The sequence below is a fragment of the Adiantum capillus-veneris genome, chromosome 11, assembly GCF_014529385.1.
Source record: "Adiantum capillus-veneris isolate H3 chromosome 11, ASM1452938v2, whole genome shotgun sequence".
In the NCBI taxonomy this organism is placed as follows: Eukaryota; Viridiplantae; Streptophyta; class Polypodiopsida; order Polypodiales; family Pteridaceae; genus Adiantum; species Adiantum capillus-veneris.
The window spans coordinates 102,578,749-102,597,349 of record NC_140941.1 but is presented as its reverse complement, the minus strand read 5'-3'; the positions used below and the strand labels follow the sequence as shown (position 1 = coordinate 102,597,349).

The 18,601-nt window shown below is 44.7% G+C and overlaps 1 protein-coding gene across 1 annotated transcript in view; it reads right to left on the bottom strand.

Moving 5' to 3' along the window:
- Positions 1 to 18,601, bottom strand: part of LOC147447751 (uncharacterized) — a 67,592-nt gene that overhangs the window by 22,911 nt on the left and 26,080 nt on the right. The window contains exons 2-3 of the mRNA XM_086523462.1: positions 18,043 to 18,294; positions 16,777 to 16,920 (exon numbers count right to left, since the gene is read on the bottom strand). Of these exons, the coding sequence (XP_086379588.1) occupies positions 16,777 to 16,920; positions 18,043 to 18,294 (396 nt within the window). The remainder of the gene's footprint in view (positions 1 to 16,776; positions 16,921 to 18,042; positions 18,295 to 18,601) is intronic.

Here is an 18,601-nt window from a genome sequence, read left to right as displayed (position 1 = left end):
GGACATGATTTTTTGAGAGTACAGGCTATTTGTTGGCACTTTCTTTGACGATATCATTGTTTTCTCCAAGAATGAGGCAGAACACAGAGATCATCTGCTTCAGGTCTTTCAGGCATTACGAGATCAAAAGTTAGTGTTAATGCAAAAAAAAGTGAATTTTTCCTACCAGGAATACACTTTTTGGGACACATTGTCTCAGCAACGGGAGTGCAAATGGATCTGGCCAAGATAGACTATCCGTGATTGGCCCAATTTGAGGAATGTCCATAAGTTAGAAGGTTCTTCGGACTATGTTCGTACTACAGGCGGTTCATTCGAAAATTTGCAGAGGTTGCTTCCCCTTTGCATATCTTGACACAGAAAGGAGTCCCTTTCTCGTGGGGACCGAGGTGACTGCCTTTCAGACATTAAAAGAGAAATTTACTACGAGACCAGTTTTGACTTTGTCGCACTTGCGGAAGTCATTTCAAGTATATTGTGATGCTTGTGGTCCTAGTCTGGGTGCGGTCTTAATGCAAGAAGGCCATGTCATTGCTTACGAGAGCCGATTGTTCTCAAGGCCGGAGATGACAGCACAGATTTATGAGAAAGAGCTTTTGGAGGTTATCCATGCTCTTACTCAATGACGGCATTACCTACTCGGAGCGGATTTTACTGTCTTTACAGACCATCAGAGTTCGCGCTACTCTTGTCACAGAAGCAGCTTTCAAAAAAGCAGATGCGGTGGGCGAACATCTTGTCACAATTTCACTTCCAGATTGTCCATATGCAGGGACAAAAGAATGTGGTGGCAGATGCTTTGTCTCGGAAGCCGTTGGTTCTGGTTATTTCCGCGATACATCATAGGAGCTTCAAGGATATGGTTGACCAATAAGCCATAGATACAGATTTTGCAGACGTTTTCACATGGATACGGGATGGGGAGATAGTAGCGGGATATTCCATTCGGGGTGGCTACTTGATGAGAAAAACCATGTTGTGCGTTACATAGCCGTTGAGGGAAAAGGTTATGACTGAATGCCACTGTCCACCTTTTACAGGTCACCGCGGCATTGCTACCACCATGAAAGGGGTAAAGAGAGACTTCTTTTGGCCGAGACTCAAGAAGGATGTGGAAGAGCTTGTGCGCAGTTGCTTGGTATGCCAGAAGGTCAAGTTTGACAGGCATAAAGCACAGGGATTGTTACAGCCTTTACCCATACCCACCCGCCCCTGGGAAAGTATTGCAATGGATTTCATTTTTGATCTCCCGAGAGCAGAGAGTGGTCACTATGGTATCTGGACTCTTATTGACAGATTTAGCAAACAGACTCATTTCATTCGAGTGAAGAAAACAGTCAAGCTAGATCACTTAGCGAGACTGTTTGTGGCCCAGATCTTCAGATTACATGGCATGCCTGAGACGATTATCTCTGACAGGGACCCCAGATTTACGAGTTTGTTTTGGAAGGCAATTTGGGAGAACATTGGCACGCGGTTTCAGTTCTCGTCATCATTCCACCCGCAGACTGATGGGCAATCTCAGTGGTTTTAGATTTATTGAAGTCTTATATCTCGGATCAAAAGACTCAATGGGAAAAGTACTTACCTTTGGTGGAATTTGCCTACAATAACACGATACACTCTTCGACAGGGAAGGTGCCGTTTGAGATTGTTGAAGGTGTTGCGAAGGTTCCACCCTTTCTAAGCACGAAAGATAAGACTTTTGACGCAGATGAATATACGCGAGACTTGGATACGGCTTTTGCCAAGGTTCGCGAGGCTTTGCAGAAATCTCAAGAATGACAGAAAAAGGCAGCGGATCACCATCGTCGCGACTTGAAATTGAAGGAGGATGATTGGGTGCTCTTACGTTTTGAGAAGGCACGCCTGAGAAAGAAAAAGAGAAAGGAGAGGCTTTTTCCAAAGCTTAATTTCCATACTACGGACCTTTCCAGATCTCTGAAAAGATAAATGATGTCTCCTTCCGACTGAAACTGCCTGACACTTGGAGGATTCACAATGCATTTCATGTGAGTCTCTTGAAACCTTTCAAAGGTGATGTGCCTGATGATGGGGAGCCTGATGAGCAACCCGAAGTGGAAGAAAATGAGGAGATCCTTGTTACTGAACAGATTTTGGCACATAAGGATACGAAGAATAAAGGTAAAGTCCGAAGGCGGTTCTTGGTTAAGTTCAAGAACTATCCTGCATTGGATGCGAAGTAAATGGAGGAGGAGGACCTAGCAGATACTCCTAAGATTGTGAAACTTTACCTCGACGCTTTTGGTTTAGCATAGTCTACTCCAAATGCAACCCAGAATTCAGCTTGGCTGGAGATCTGGTGCAGTGGGATGCACAAGAGGGGAGTTACTCCGCTCCTTTGTCAACAGATGCCTCGATTTTGATACTAGAGTCACTGATGTCTCTTTGGATACTGACAGCTGACAGTATTTTGCTGTATGACTTTATGAAATGGAATTCCTGATATGATACTGATTTGTTCTTGACTTGTTTTTAAGTGCAGGAACTGATAGACGAAATGACTGCAGCATTTTGGTCTACTTAATCTCGAATAGACATGGTTGCGATAGGGGTTAGTCAATCGGACATTGGTGAGGTCCCGACTGGATCTAGATGCGATTGCTAGCTACATTGCCGATAAATCATGGTCTAAGATCCGAATGAATGTTGAATGTCATGTAATGTCCTGTGATGTCGTGTGATGTGACTGTCGATTGGTACATGTGCTAGATGTGTGTTCCTAGTGCGTAGGTACTAACAGTCAATGTCTGCTAAGACAGTTTATGGCCTCTGTCCGTTTTGCAAGAGTAATCTAGGGTGATTACAATGCTTTCAAGAGCGGGGTATGTCACAAAGTGATGACGTGGCTGCCCGAGAGCAGAAACCCTAATTTCTGTCAAACCCTAAAACCTGCAAACCCTAATTTCTGCCAAAAACCCTAACTGCTGGAAACCCTAATTCCTTGGCGGCAGAAATGCCACGTGGCAGCAGTACGGACGCGGGATTTGCGGTGAAAATTACGGGCTGTTGACGGCAGCTTTTGACATTGCTTTTCTCTACGCAATTATCAGAGAGAGAGAGAGAGAGAGAGAGAGAGAGAGAGAGAGAGAGAGAGAGAGAGAAACTTTGCTTTATTTTTGAGGATCAAGAGAGCTTGTGAGAGAAAGAGCCTCTGCTTTATTTTTAGGCTTTTGATTTTGAGCTTTTGGGGCTCTGCTTTTGGCAACCCTCGTAAATAAATATGTGGTTTGGGCTCACACTCTCTAGAGCATCTGGAGGCAGAGTCTGAGAGTGAGTCCCAACCACTCTTTTTCTTTGAACACTGATTAATACAAAAAGAAATACCGAAAGGGGCGCAGGTCTTTGGGGCCAATATCTCTAGGCACGGAACTCCGCCGGGCCAATGTAAATCTATTGTGAACTGTGAACTGTTATGAAGTGGTTATTTGGTGCTGTCGTGATTGATTCTTGACTTGGAGTGTCCAAGTCTGTTACAGGCTCCAAGTACCGACGCACTAGATGACACAAATCGGGTTAGACAAATTGACAAGCAAGTATTTTCGAGCAACAAAATAATCGAGCAAGTCCCTATGGATTTTTCTCTCAATCACAGATATCCAAGCACAAAGAAACCATCATGGGATTGTTATACGGTAGAGCCGTCGCTGCTTGCGGCAAGCCGAGGGCACCTAATGTCTGCTGTTCTAACACTTTCCACCTTTATTATCCACTTGAAATACATTTCCATTTATAGTCTCCAAAATTCGTCCAAGGGTACTTTCCCAACTTATCAATTGACCCATAGCCCCATTACTTTAGAGGGCCCGATAATTTTAAAGGACCCAGTTGCAGTTAGTGTGCACGCCCCATATCCCCACGAGCAGGCAATCTACTTTATGTGAGGCTGCAATAGTACATAGAATGCTATTGAATTGTATGAAGAGGATGAATGGCTCATGAATGGTTAACCGGGTATTAGCAGTTGTAAAGGCGGAACCTCCATGTAGGAGGTGGTTCAAATACCCCTCACCAAAACTGCAACGGTCATGATCGCCTTCATTTTTGCACGCTGATGCTTTTTCTTAAATGAAGGGTATGGAGCACGCATAAATCTTTGGATGGGCCCTTTAAAAACGTTGTTATCTATACTACTCTATTATGGAGAAGGGGATTCAGGGAAGCCACCTGGTCTATAAAGAGCCTTGCGCCATCCTACATCACTTCGTTGCTAGACAGTGGACAGGAGGCCGGCCTCGGGGCGTGCGAAGAAGAAGAAGAAGAAGAGAGTTTTAACGTCATAGGAAACTATCCCAAGAGATCTTAAAGATCTAGAGAGAGAGTCTTAAAGAGAATGAGAAACTTTTCCAAGCTCAGGCACTGAGTGGGAATGCAGAGAGAGAAAGAGAATGAGTTGAGTTGTATGACGACGCGAGTTGAGGTGTGTGTGTGTGTGTGTGTGTGTGTGTGTGAGAGAGAGAGAGAGAGAGAGAGAGAGAGAGCCCACTGACTATGCAGCTCCCTTGCATAGAGAGACAGAGCAGCTTGCAGGCAAGTTAGAGAGAGAGAGAGAGAGAGAGAGAGAGAGAGAGAGAGAGAGACACTCTATTACGTCAATAATTAGGTAAGGCACAAAGGCTCCATTTTCATGATAGCCATTCTTCTCGTGGCTCCGGCATCCTTAATCTGGAGGGGGTAGAATCTCATGGTGGACATGTAGCTCACCAACAATGACTCTGTCTACTCCATTAGAATGGAGAAGGGCAGCCTAGGCTCTAGCACTCTATCTCAACAGCCAGCTCGGCTCGCAAGTACGTACCTATTCGGTCTTGCCTCTCCTTGGATCAAATACTGACCCCATCCTCTCTTTTGCAAGCGGTCTAATTGTCACCAATTCCACCATTAATGAGATGTTGTCCACAACTCCATTAATCTCGACCACTAGGCATATAACACATCAGCGCCAGCCAGTTTTGACTCCCATGCAGGCATTCTTCTCAACTATTTTAAATTTACTTTACAGCCTATTGCAGATGCAGAGATATGCTTCTCAAGCCAGCAAGCTCTACGCTGAGAGAGAGAGAGAGAGAGAGAGAGAGAGAGAGAGAGAGAGAGAGAGAGAGAGAGAGAGAGCTTTCCCCGCAAGCTGCACGAAAAGGATAGCAGGGTGCCTACTAGCCCTGATAATGCAGAGCCACAGCATCTGCGCAATTTGCTCCCCATGGCCATAAGCTTTTGCACCCACACCACTCCCCTCTGTGTTGTTGAGCTTGTGTTTTGAGCTCGGCCCATGGAGCGCAGAAGCTCTTCATCGTCCCCCAACGGGCGAGGTGTTGCTGCTGTAGTTGGTGTCGGTCCAGGCCTTCGCTTCTCTATTGCTTGCCACCTTGCACAAGAAGGATACTCTGTCGTCATCCTGGCAAAAACCTATGGTTTTGCCTGGAATGCTTCAAAGGAGGAAGGGCACTATTCTCTTCACAGGCACAACTGCATCCATCCAAGGGGAGGCGGGGTCTGCTGAATCAGCATGCGGCAAGTTTGAGTTGAGGGCTCTGTCTCAGTGCCTATCGAAGGAATTTCAACCCCTGTACATTTGGTGCCCTAATATATGGGCATAATGACTGCTAAAAAATCAGTTAAATGCTAGGCTAGTGGCATGGCGGGTAATGTGGACCAATGCATCCTACGCACTGGCATGTGTTATAATTTCTTACACATCGGAGCATTCATCATCTGGCTGGCAAGAAAGGCTTCAGGTCTAGCTCCTCTGTCCATGCGCTTGGATGTTGCATGTGAATTTGCCAATAGACTTCAGCAACCACATCAGCGTCTCACTGGTTCGTGATCATCTCTTTGGCTCTCACCACTTTGCAGATCAGCGGGAGCATCTGGGGAAAGTCACACAACAACCCTTTTCGACACCCCTACTGGATTGATGTTTATTTTAATAAAAAATTAGCCCTCCTTGGTCTGCTGCTGCAACCAGTCCGTGCCGGCGCGGACTGGTTGCAGCAGCAGACCAGGGAGGGCTAGGGTCATGCGGGTAGTGTCACTTCTAGTTTAAAAAAACGTCAAACAGGCCAGGGAGTTGCTGCTATTGGTGGCACCATAGGCAAATAAAGAGGTGCAGGTGATGGTTAGCGGTAAGAGATCATTCAATTGAAGCCTGTTGGGCAAACAATGGCGAGGCGGCATGATGTTGAGGTGTTGAGGGTGGACGACAATACAACGACTGCAATTAATGACGAGCAATGAGAGGGCTTTTTTTTTCATGATTGAAGGGACACAGGCGTTGGATTGCAACCAGAGACGTTGGCATGTAGAAGAAACAACTCTGCTCCTACGATGGTTGCTCTTGTTTACGTGCTGCTGCAAAGGATTTGGCAGGCTTTGGAAGCTTTAAATCGCCATTATGTGAGTTAAGACTAAAATATTCTTTCAATCTTGGCCAGGATATCCTAGGACCTTGGGTGTTTTCAACAGTGAGAGCACTCACATCATAGGAGCTTTTAAGAAATTGATGCTTCATGACTTTACCTCTCCATCCAACAGGCAAACGCACCTGAGACTTGGGCCTTCCCTGTGCAGAAGAACTTGCATTTGTCTCTAGGTCAGATTGCTTTTGTTTAATGATCACGATAGTCTCATTAGGCAAAACAATCTCCTCACGAAAAGAGGTTCCACAAGCAAAATGACCAAAGAGGTCCCTACAAGGAACCATTCAAGCTTTATTTTATCCTTGAATTTGCAATTAGGAGGTCTCAAAGAATTAAGAGGCAGCTTAGAAGCCAATGTTGCACAAGCTACCAGCATAGTTACCCGGAACGCGGAACGGGAACGGCGACGGGCCTCCCTGCGGAACGGGGGAACGGGAACGGCGCGAAACGGGAGGCATTAAAAAACACCCAAATAATGCAATTTTTAGCGTTATGTGTTTGAACTTTGAATACAAGTAGTGTTAGTCCTTTGACTCTAATACTCACAAAAAACATACCATTTCACCTTATTATGGCTTGATTGCATCGTGTGGTGATGCGCGGTCATAGTACGTTCACAACAGACATAATGCATGCTTGAGATAGAGAGCTTGAGAGAGGCTTCACTTCTTGAGACGAAGGGGGAGAGAGCTTGAAGCCTTGAAAATTGAGGGCAAGCCCAAGAGAGAGAGCTTGAGAGCTTGAGGCCCGAGCACGAGGGTAGAGGAAGAGAGAGAGAGAGCCTTGAGGCTTGTTGCATTTGGGAAGGAAAGGGGTGAGGGGAGAGCAATTTATAAGGAAAAACACACACCCAAAATTTGCCCCTTTATGCTTTCTTACCATTGCTGCCGTTCCGGGCTGTTCCGAGACGTTCCAGCCCCATTCCCCCCTGCCGTTCCGGTATTCCCTGGTCTGTCGGAACGCCTGGCCGTTCCGGGCACTTGCAGCCGGCCGGAACGCCGTTCCGGCATTCCAAGCCTTGGTAGGGGCGTTCCCCCATAACTCTGGCTGCCAGGGAACTTAAGGGAGACGAGAACTTTTGGTAAATAGTAAACTGGAGCTTGCCACAACCCTTTTACCGCCTCTTCTCAAAAAATCTTGCCGCTTCGCTTTTGTCTTGGACTCCTCCCTGAAAATATTGTCTAAGACCTCATGCATGTCAGCAGCTATGTTCACGAATCCTGAAGACAACAATCAATTCCCACGAGGGTAGGCAGATCTATGATATAGAGATATGTTAACCTCTCTATCAATTTAACTTGATTGTATGAGCACCTACTAAATTCTCATAATGATTCTAAAATCTCATCTTTTGTCAATTAAGTGTCAAATTTGTGATAGTGAAAGTAATGTGCATGGCATAAATTTTCTCTTTCACCATTGTTGCTCTTGTATCAAATTGCTCGGATTTCTCTTTGCTCGGTTTTTTTTGCTCGGTGATTAGAAACCCCCACACAAATCCAACACTTGTACAAAGACGACAAGTCACATCACATCACATATCAAATCAATCACAAAAAAATTCATTCCAAATCTCAGACCATGACTGCCACCAATGTATTTAGTAATAGCATCGAGATCCATCCCAGACCTCACTGATGTCGAATTAACCAATCCTTATTGCGATCATGTCTATAGAGATTTTCAAGACCGAAATGTTGCAATCATTTCGTCAATCATTTGACTCAAGCACTACCATGTGCAAGTACTCATTTCCGGGAATCCCATTTTGAAGTACTTCTTTCGTAAAGTCATCCAGTAGAATACTATCAGCACATCAGTATCTTTGAAGTCCAAAGGGAACTTAGTGACTTTATTCCATCCAGGTAATCTGTGACAAAGGAGTGGAGTAACTCCCCTCTTGTGCAGTCCCACCTGCATCAGATTCAACCCGCTGATCTCCGGGGACTCTTGGAATAGCCAATGCTAGACCAAAAGCGCCAAAGGTAAAGTTACAAATCTGAGGAGTATCTGATAGGTCCTCTTCCTCCATCCATTTCGCATTCAATGTTGGATGGTTCTTATCTAAGAACCACCGTTCACTTTACCTTTCTCTTTCTTTTCAAGTATCTGTTCTAAAATGAGTATCTCCTTGTTCTCTTCCACTTCAGGTTCATTCGGGAACTGTCATTGCTCCAAAATCATCATCATCTCATTCTTAATCCTGTTATCTGTTCACAAATAGCAGGTTCTTCCATTAGTTTCATTCAAAATTCATGATACTGGAGCTCTCATTGCTCCGTATTCATCATCCATTATCATCGATGTCACCTGTTATCCGCACACATCTAGAAAGTTCTTCCAGAGAACATTAATCTCATACATAAATCATCTTGGGAAATTCCTATTTCAAAGTTCTTCATTCGCACACTTAGTTCATATTGAACACAATATTTCAATCATCTAGCCATCTCATCCGTCCTGAAGTCTTGATGCACCTAAATCCCTCTCTAGATCCCTCTGTCTTGATGCGCTCACCACAGTTTCTAGTTATCTCATTCGTATGGGAATCTTGATGCACTAGAATCATTCAACATGCGTCATCATTCAAATCATCATTCTTATCTTCAATTGACGAATCCATTCTTGAGCTTCCGTTGCTCCCGACCTCACCATCTCATCCTCCATTTCACTTGCAAAACACGCAAGGAGATGGCTCACCTCATTGCAAAAGAGTGGAGGTTCAGCTCCATGCTTCCCAATCCATACAGATGCGAGTTCCTCACTCCTATTTCCGGTTATCTGTCACAAACAACCAGATTGTCAGTACACCAGTATCCCTTTCAGTGTCCTTTTCAATATTTGGTTCATCTTTTGGTCAAAAGTTCTACTCCTGCTCTTCCTACGAGTAAAGCTTCCGCTTTTCTGCACTCGTCTGTCCTTTCAACTTTCCACCCCGTCCTGAGAGGAGACTCAATGGCCTCACGTCATCTCGAGTGAATCTCATCAATCGGGTAATCCTTTAGGTGTTTCGCAAATCTCAGGTTTCTGGGGTACTTCATCACGTGTCAACCTGCAGTTGATGCTTGTACTTCCCTCTGACAAACTTCTCTGCTAAAAAATTTGCCCAAATCTTCATTCTTTTCTTTAGTTCCCGAGCCGGATTTCAACTTTTGTTTGCCTTTCTGCTGAGAGGTGTTATCTTTGTCAGATTCTCCACAAGAACCCATGTGTAACCTGGTTTTCTTTTTGGCTTATGCCCTGTAAGACAAAGCGATGAAGACGGAAGGATGGGAGTGAGTAGTAAGTCCGGGGTCGGGACACGAAGCTACTTCAAATAAAATTTCCAAAATTGTGTCCAAGTGCCCTGTCTGCTCTTTGATAGGACTGGCATGCTTTGAGAAAAGCACACGCCTAATGCTCTGATACCACTGTCACAAGCTTGGGCACCTCCAGGTCAAAATCCCGACACGACACACGAAAGAATCACTTAAAATACTTCACAAATTTAAAATCACAGTTCAATATGGTCGACACGGCCCGACATAGTTTCGTGCCCAGAGAGATTGGCCCCAAAGACTGGCGGCCCTTTCGGTATTTCTTTATATTAATGCTTGATCAAAGTACAACTCCCGCGGGTTCTGGGCCCCTTTTTATTCTTATAAGGGACGCCAAAAGTAGAGCCCCAAAAGCCATAAACTTAAAAGCAAACTACCCCAAAAGCAACTGGTCCTCAAAAACTGTCAGAGAAAGCAGTCAACGCAAATTACGAAAATCTGTACAATCTGCCCCATCAGCAACACGTTTCGCGGAAGTCCGTACTGCCACGTCAGCTGCCTGTCAGGTGTTTTACGAGCCTCCATGCAGTTTGCCACGTCATCAACTACTGTATTGTCCTGTCCGTACAGGGTATCTACGTCATCCTGTGGGTAGCAGTGTCACGTCACATTTTATGACAGTTGGACATCCACTCTTTTGCGACGAGGTGAGCCATCTTCTTGAAATTTTGTCTGTTTTGCAAGTGAAATTAAGGATGAGATAGTGAGGAATTTGCATATAAAAGCAATTGGGAGCAATGACGGCTCAAGAATGAACCCGATCACGATTCAAGATAAGAATCATGAATTTTGTTTGAAATTTGAATGATGATGATGAATGATGAAATAAGATTCTAGTACATCAAGATTCCCATATGAATGAAACGACTAGATATTGTGGTGAGCGCATCAAAAGTTTCGGAGGGATGAGGCGGCTACACAAGGATATAGGTGCATCAAGACTTCTGAACGAATGAGATGACTAGACTGAATGATTGAAACACTATGGTCAGTATGAATTAAGTGTGTGATTTGTACACTGCATGTTCAATAAATGAAGAATTGTGAAATGGGAATTCTTGAAAATGAATCTAATTTTTGTGCTCAATCATGTGACTGTGTTTGAGTGCAGATTTGAAAGACGAAATAATTGCAACATTTTGGTCTTGAGATTCTATGGACGTGATCGCAATAAGAATTAGTTAATTCAACATCAGTGAGGTTTGGTGTGGATCTAAATGCAATTGCTAAACACATTGCCAAGAATCATGGTCCTAGATCTAGAGTTCGTCTAGTACGTCGGTACTTAGGGTCAATGTCTATTGAACTCGTCTATGGCTTATGTCTAATTTTGCAGGTGTAATCGAGGGCGATTACAATTCTTTCAAGAGGGGGGTTATGTCACAAACTGATGACGTGGCATGACCACCTAGTCAGATGAAAACTGACTTTTATAAGTTGTTTCAACTTATGGGTCCTTTTCGACAAGACCCAAGGAACACTAGGATAAATGAGCATACGGATTGCTCACATGGATAGCCCAAGAAAACGCGATGACATGCTGACGTGGAGATAGCCGTACGAAATCCCGCAAAACACGAGGACATGTTGATGTGGACAGCCGTACGGAATCCCGCAAAACGCGTTGACTGGTGCTAACGTGGCAACAAATGAATTTCTACGTTTTTCGTTGGCAACTTTTGGGCCAGAAGCTTTCAAGTTTGCAGCTTTTCATGTACTTGCTTTTGAGTTTGAAAGCCATGGGCCTATACATATGTACTCAGGGGTACTCTCTCTCACACATTTTGCCAGAGAGCACTGAGCAGGGAGGACCCTCGGACTTTGTACTTTGCTCAAGCATTAATACAAAAATAAATACCCAAAGGGGCACGAGACCTTGGGACCAATACCTCTGGGCACGGAACTACCCGGGGTCGCCTCGACTCTATTAAATTGTAATTAAGTTTTGTAATGGATTATTTATTCTTTCGTGTGTCGTGCGAGATTCCTTACTTGGGGTGACCAAGTCTATCACAGCGACCACATCCTCTCTCTAACGTTTTTGTCACCATCGTCGATCTCTCTCTTGTTGGCGTTTTCTAGCAAAAATCCCTTTTTCCCTTGCTAGCGCTCCCCTTCCACATCGTGTGCACCCCTCTTCGGTGTGCCACTTCCCATGGTGTGTGCTCAGGCCCGTTCGCTGGGCGGTACGCGTTAGGACCTTGATGGCGAGGAGATCCATCGCAATAGATACAAGATCTATTGGCTGCCCAGTACAGAGAGGTGGTTAGCTCGCGATTGCAGACAAGTTCATCACCCGATTCACCCTTTTCCGTTGCACCTTTGACATCTCCGCCATCAAATCACCTCTGAAGTCAGCCTTGAAGAAGCCGACTAAACCTAGGACTCCTGCTCAGAAGGTTACTTAGAGGATGGATTCGAGGAAGCGGTAGAACGGAAGAGTCAACAAACTCATGTCGCCAGGAAAGCAGAGTCAAGCAATAGACTATCTAGGCTACTTGGGTGGGAAATCTGCTTTTGAAAATGATAAGAAGGCAAAGAAACGAGCGAGATTCGAGAATGTTTCTAGTTCATCCTCATCTTCTTCTGGCAACTCGAATAGTTCTTCTACCTCCGAGTCCAGTGACGAGGGACGAAAGAGCAAGAAGAGGAGAAAGATTCACAGACACAGCAAAGACAAAAAGAAGGCAAAGAAGAGTCAATCCCGTAGAAGATCTCCGAAGTATTTTGACGGTTCAGACAAGGATTCTTCTTCCTCAGACAGTTCAAATTCTGATGAGCCGATGTTTTCAAAGAGGAAGCATTTTTACAGAGCCAACCGATATGATTTTCTCGAGGATAAGGACAAGAAGCCCAAGTATTTCAAGGAGGGCGAGCAAGCAATAAAGTTTTGATACTTTTTCTGGTTTTAAGGACACCCACAAGGCCCTCGATTTTATCCAACAGTTTAACATCGCATATTCCGGAGGACACTATTCAGAGCATTCCAAGGTCCGAAGGGTGGCATCTTACCTCAAGGGAAACGCACAAACCTGGTGGCCTACCTTGCTCCTACGGAGAAGGGCACAAATAAAGTGGCTTCAGTTCAAGCGAGTCTTTACTTCCTCATGGCTCACTCAAGAATACAAACGTGATGTGATCACAGCTTGAAATCATCTGAAGACAACCAAGGAGGACACCTTAGATACCTACTGTCAGAGATTTTGGGGCACTTTCTTACCGACCTCTCCTTTCACGTTTAAGCACCAGATAGAGCGATTTTTTTGTGGTCTACCTAAAGAGATACGGGATTAATGTCTGCTCTGCAGAAGTCCGAGTGTTAGGTGCAACGGAATGAATGTTGTATTTTCTCAAGATTAGTGATCTTTATTGCTCAAGGTTCCTTTTAGTTCTTAGGGAAGGAGAGAGCCTTCCGTCTTATGGAGAGTGCTATGATCACGAACAAAGTGAGTGGATATTGTGTGTGCAAGTGAATGAGACTGAGAGAAGGAGAGAGAAGAGATGACACCCGAGAGGTTGTAAAACCCTCCTCCGAAGGCCCCACTCTCGTCGGCGAGAGTGGTCTACTTGATTGCACAAAGGTGTACAATGCGTATTCAATGGACTGATGCAATGGGACTATGCCGATGATGACGACGACTTAGGCTGAAAACTGTGATCTTCTATATGCTGAATTTCTTGGACTGTTTCGCGGCTGAATTTGATTACTTACTGCTGTCCTTACGGCTGAAAATGATCGGCTTGGTCGGGGGTCATGTTGAAGATGAAAACGCTGATGTTGCTGGCACCATAAGGCTGCGTTTTAGGTTACTGTTGTAGGCTGAAATCGCTGGATCAGCAGGTCTATTCAAGGCTGAAAAACGCTGGAATGGGCAGCAATAAAAACGCTGATCTGCTGTAGATACCTAGCGTTAGTAAAAACGCTGAGCAAGGCAGGTTGTTGGTGAGCAAAACGCTGCAGGGGCTGAAGTGCTAAGGGAAAAACGCCAGGCAATAGGGGTTGATGGCGAGGATCTGCTGTGAAGGAAAACGCCAGAGCTGCTAGAGGCTAGGCAATGGTGCTGAGGGGGGGTACTACTGAGAAGTTGCATGTTGAGCGGGAAGCTCCTACTGCCTCTTCTGCCAGAAAGTGCTAACTTGGGTTTGCTTATATATTAACTTAGCAAAATTGCCCTACCTACTTTTGTTGGAAAGTCACTTAAAAATAATAAGTGAAAATAGCCAATAAATAGGAAAATAGGCTAAATGCACAAGAAAATTCCCCTAACTGATGCTAATGGATTCTGATGGGAATTCCGATGATCATGTTGTGTGCAACCGGAGGATATGCATCTATGCTAAGTGACTGGGCATGCACGGTCTACGAATAGACTCACAAAAGTGTCAGATCACTGCTAATCTAGACTTGACTGAACTGACTAAACCCTGTTGTGGTGTAGCTTGTCCACAGACACATAGGGTTGGGATGTGTCACGTGACACCCAGTCCATGCAACAACTGATAGGACATGCAAAGCAAGGGTTTGCAATGCATGGGGGCACTTTTACGTACCCTACAGATAGATTGGTCACTATTTGGACTGGACACGATACGAACAACAATAACAAAAGGAAGGGAAAGCAACAAAAAAAGAAACTGATAGGCCCTCGATTGTCGGCGGAGCAACGCACCAAATACATCTGTAAGATGCAACGGAAGTGAATGTTAAACTTTGCTCAAGATGAGTGCTCCGAACTGTGCTCAAGGTTTCCTTTGCTTAGGGAAGGGAGAGCCTTCCGTTCTTTAATGAGAGAGTGCAATGGACACAAACAAAGTGAATGGACACTGTGCGTGAAGGTGCTGAGACTGAGAGATAGAGAGAGAAGAGAATACGACACCGGGAAGTTGTCAAACCCTCCTCCAAGGGCCCCACTCTCGATGGCGAGAGTGGTCTACTATTGATTGCACAATCTGGTACAAGATGTTGATGCAAATCTAAGTGATGCTATGTCGAGGCCGACGGTGGTGCCGATGATGACGAGACTATGGCTGAAAATTGAATGCTCTGGGATGCTTCTTGTCGGGCTGTCCTTTATCCGCTAAGTCCGATGGTCCTTCGGCTGAATATGCTACTGCAAAAGGTTGGTTCATGCTGCTACAAATGCTGATTTGCTGGATTCAAAAACGCTGGACTGGCTGGTTAAAAACGCTGATGCAAGGTTTGCAAAAACATTGTCTAAGGGCTGAAATCTTCTGCTGAAAATCGCCCTACTGCTGGCTGAAATCCTGCTGCAGCAAACGCCAATGCAGAGCTAATAAAACGCTGAGGGCAGGGGCTCTTTCTTGTTGATTTTCCTGGCTGAAGACGTTGATCTACAGAGAGGAAAAACGCTGGCCTTTAGGCTAGGAAAAGCCAGGTTGAATGGATTGGTCTTGCTTGAGAAGTGACCTGTTGAGCAATGCTCTGCTGCCTCTTCTGCCAGAAAGTTCTAACTCTGGTTTGCTTATATATTATCTTAGCAAAATTGCCCTACCTAGTTCCCAAAAAGTCACTTAATAAATAAGTGAGAAATGTCAAAAACAGGGAAAATAGGTTTAATGCACTGGAAAATTTCCCTGATGGATTCTGATTGATTCTGATGGGAATGCTGATGATCATGCTATGTGCAACCGGAGGATATGCATCTAAATTAAGTGCCTGGACATGCACGGTCTGCGAACAGACTCACAAAAGTGCCAGATCACTTCCTATTCTAGACTGACTTGACTGAACTGAACCTTGGTCATGCTGTAGCTTGTCCACGGACACATAGGGTTGGATGTGTCACGTGACAACTTCAAGGAGGGTAAATGTTACGGTTGTGGGGAACACGGGCATGTGTTAGACACGTGCCCTAATAAAGCACAAAAAGAACAGTCAGAGGACAAGCCAAAGAGTTCTAAAGTAGCAGAGGAGCGAGCAAAGAAAGGAAAGACAAAAGCAGGACTAGTAGCAGATTTTGTGGGGACCGACCTTGAGCAAATGGATGAAAGTACGGAGCTCTGCAGAGTATGGGGCAAAGTACAAGATCAAGAAGCTTTTATCTTCTTCCACGTAGGGGCCAAGGCCAACTTCATTTTGACTGAATTGGCGGCTCCACTCGGAATTACGCCAAAAGAAATAGGACCACCGGCTGAGGCAGTTCTAGCAGCACCTGGAGGGGATGTTGCCATTACATCTGCCATAGGCAAACTTCGGTTGCATTGCCAGGGGTATCTAGGGCACGAGGACTTTTACATCATAGCTTTGGAGGGGTGTGACATCCTTTTGGAAATCCCTTGGTTCCACAAGAACAATGTGGTGGTTGACTACACGGCAAGAAAGCAACTTTGAAGAATGAAAAGTTCTTGGTGTAAAATTGAAGGGCGAATCAGTCTCACTTGTAACGGCTTCAGCCATTTCTAGGAGAGTTACCTCATCAGCATCCTGAGATGACACCATTGATTTGATTTCACGCAATACGCCACCGAACCGGCCACCTTGAAGAGTAAGCAAAGCCCAAAACGAAGAAATTAGGTATGCACAGATGTCAGCCTGGTTCCACCTGCATGGCTTTAAAGTTTATAATGGACAGATTGCCACCCTTTCAGTATTCCTTGGACGCACCTGCCACCATTGCTCGCATTGATTCATTGGAAGATCAGCAGGATAATCAGATGCGATCTTTCACACGTTGACAGAGAGAGGACACAACTGAGTCCCCCTCACGAGTTGGGAAAGAAAATGGCCTTTTACAAAGAGCATACTGAGGATGAATTTATCTTACGGCCAAGATACATGGATTCACACGTCTCGCATGGGCTTCGTTGTGCAATACGCCAGCCTCGCACTTCCTCACATCAGCTGGAGAAGGAGACAGAGATATACACTTCGATATACCAAGAGCAGCCGATATGCCAGTAACTCGCCCTCTATGTTGAGCTCGCTGTTAGTATTCTCCACCTTACCCCATCAAAACGCATAACAAGCCCATGCACAAAATAAGAAAAGAAAGTAAACTCACACGACGAACAACGCCATCTTCACCACAGCTCAAAAATATTCGTGAGCTCCCTGGTTCAATAGCAAGCTTGTGAACTCGCCCTCTATGTTGAGCTAGCTTTTTTGTCTTGACGCATCCATCCTCATGTATGTCCACTTGCCGCACCTGAAAACCAAATCAGCCACAGCACAATTGTGTGAGCTAATGATTTCAGGTCACTTAATAGCTTTCCCATTTGGTTAATTTACACAAGACATGTTTTAAAAAATTTCAACTTGCAGTAACTTCTATTATGCATGCACCAACACTGTCTGAAAAGAGAGAGAGAGAGAGAGAGAGAGAGAGAGAGAGAGAGAGAGAGAGAGAGAGCTGCTTGTGTGAGAGGCGAAGCGACTGCAGAAAACTTTTGAGTCTGTTATTAACCGGCTACTAGTGGACGTACGGGGCACCCACAAGTATTGAATGGGCCCATGAACTGGATAAAGAGCCCCCCAATTGCAAGGCCCTATAGAGGGCCTATGCGGGAGCCCTCTTAGCATAGCATTATACAACCATATCCCAAAGTGACAACCACAGGAGGCCAACTTCCTAAAGAAACTTCAAAGCCCGTGCCTGAAAACATAGTGCATGATTAAAATCATGATGTATAACTGACTATCATGACTTGAACAAGGCATGACCAGCCTGAGCCAAAACTAGCCACACAAAATATTAGAATCCCATGAATGCAGCAACAAGAGAGACTCTTAATGATGCACAACCTACATTTTGGAGTCTGCAGTCTTTGATTCATGAAGAGAGCACAACATCCTGGTGGTAAGCTGGACGTCATCTTTGATTAGACACACCACTCTTTTCAAAGGGCATGCCAGGTATAGCTACCATCATTACATAAGGATTTGACACACATAGCTCATTCATGCCTGTTTGAGAGCATGTGATCAAACAGGCAGGATTCCCAGCTAGAGAAGTACTAAACAAGCATCCACAGTAAATTTTCCACTACTAAACACTGAATTCCATAAGCAGACAACCCTGCGACCACATTCAACTCATTCCCTACTTTCAGTCCACATCAAGGCGTTAAAAGGCTGCACGGCACTGTCAACCAACAATATGTGGACAAATTCCACCAGGCTCCAACTTCTTGGGATGGAATGAAGTGAAGCTGCATAAGAAGCTTTTGCTAACAATCTGCACCAGTATTGAATTTAATGACAAGAAGCTTCACTTTAATGAAACAAACGGTTATTGGTTCATCTCATGCAACCAAAACACAATACGTACCTGGCCATCTGCAGCGCAGCTGATAAGTACACGATCATCAGAAAATGGCATTATTCTAGCTTGAAAAACATTCTCTTCATGTCCAGAAGGGAAGGACAGAATTTTGGACTTTGCTGCCCAATTCCAAAACACAATATCTCTGTCATCAGAACCCGAAACCAATATGTCACCACTTGGATTGAAATGAACTGTATTTACACAGCCTGTATGCCCATCGAGGTCAGCATATAAGTGGAAGCGTCGAATCAAATCCTGTTACAAAGGTCTAAATTTGGTTATCAAAGTCAAAACTGGCCAAAATCCAAAGGAACAAAGTTTGTCTTGATAACAAAAGTAAGATCCTTGGCGTTAAAAGCTCCAAGGATACAAGGAATCCATTGAAACTATTTAAAAATATAGTGCAGTTTAGAGAATGTAGTTTTAATCAACCGTAATATAGATGTAGACAAACAAAAACTCTTAATCCTCTGCAGCTTGCATCTTATGCATTAAACAGTTAAGGTATATGTCCGCGTCCAGGGGTACTGCAAGATGGTGATAGGGTGGTTTGTTCGGCACA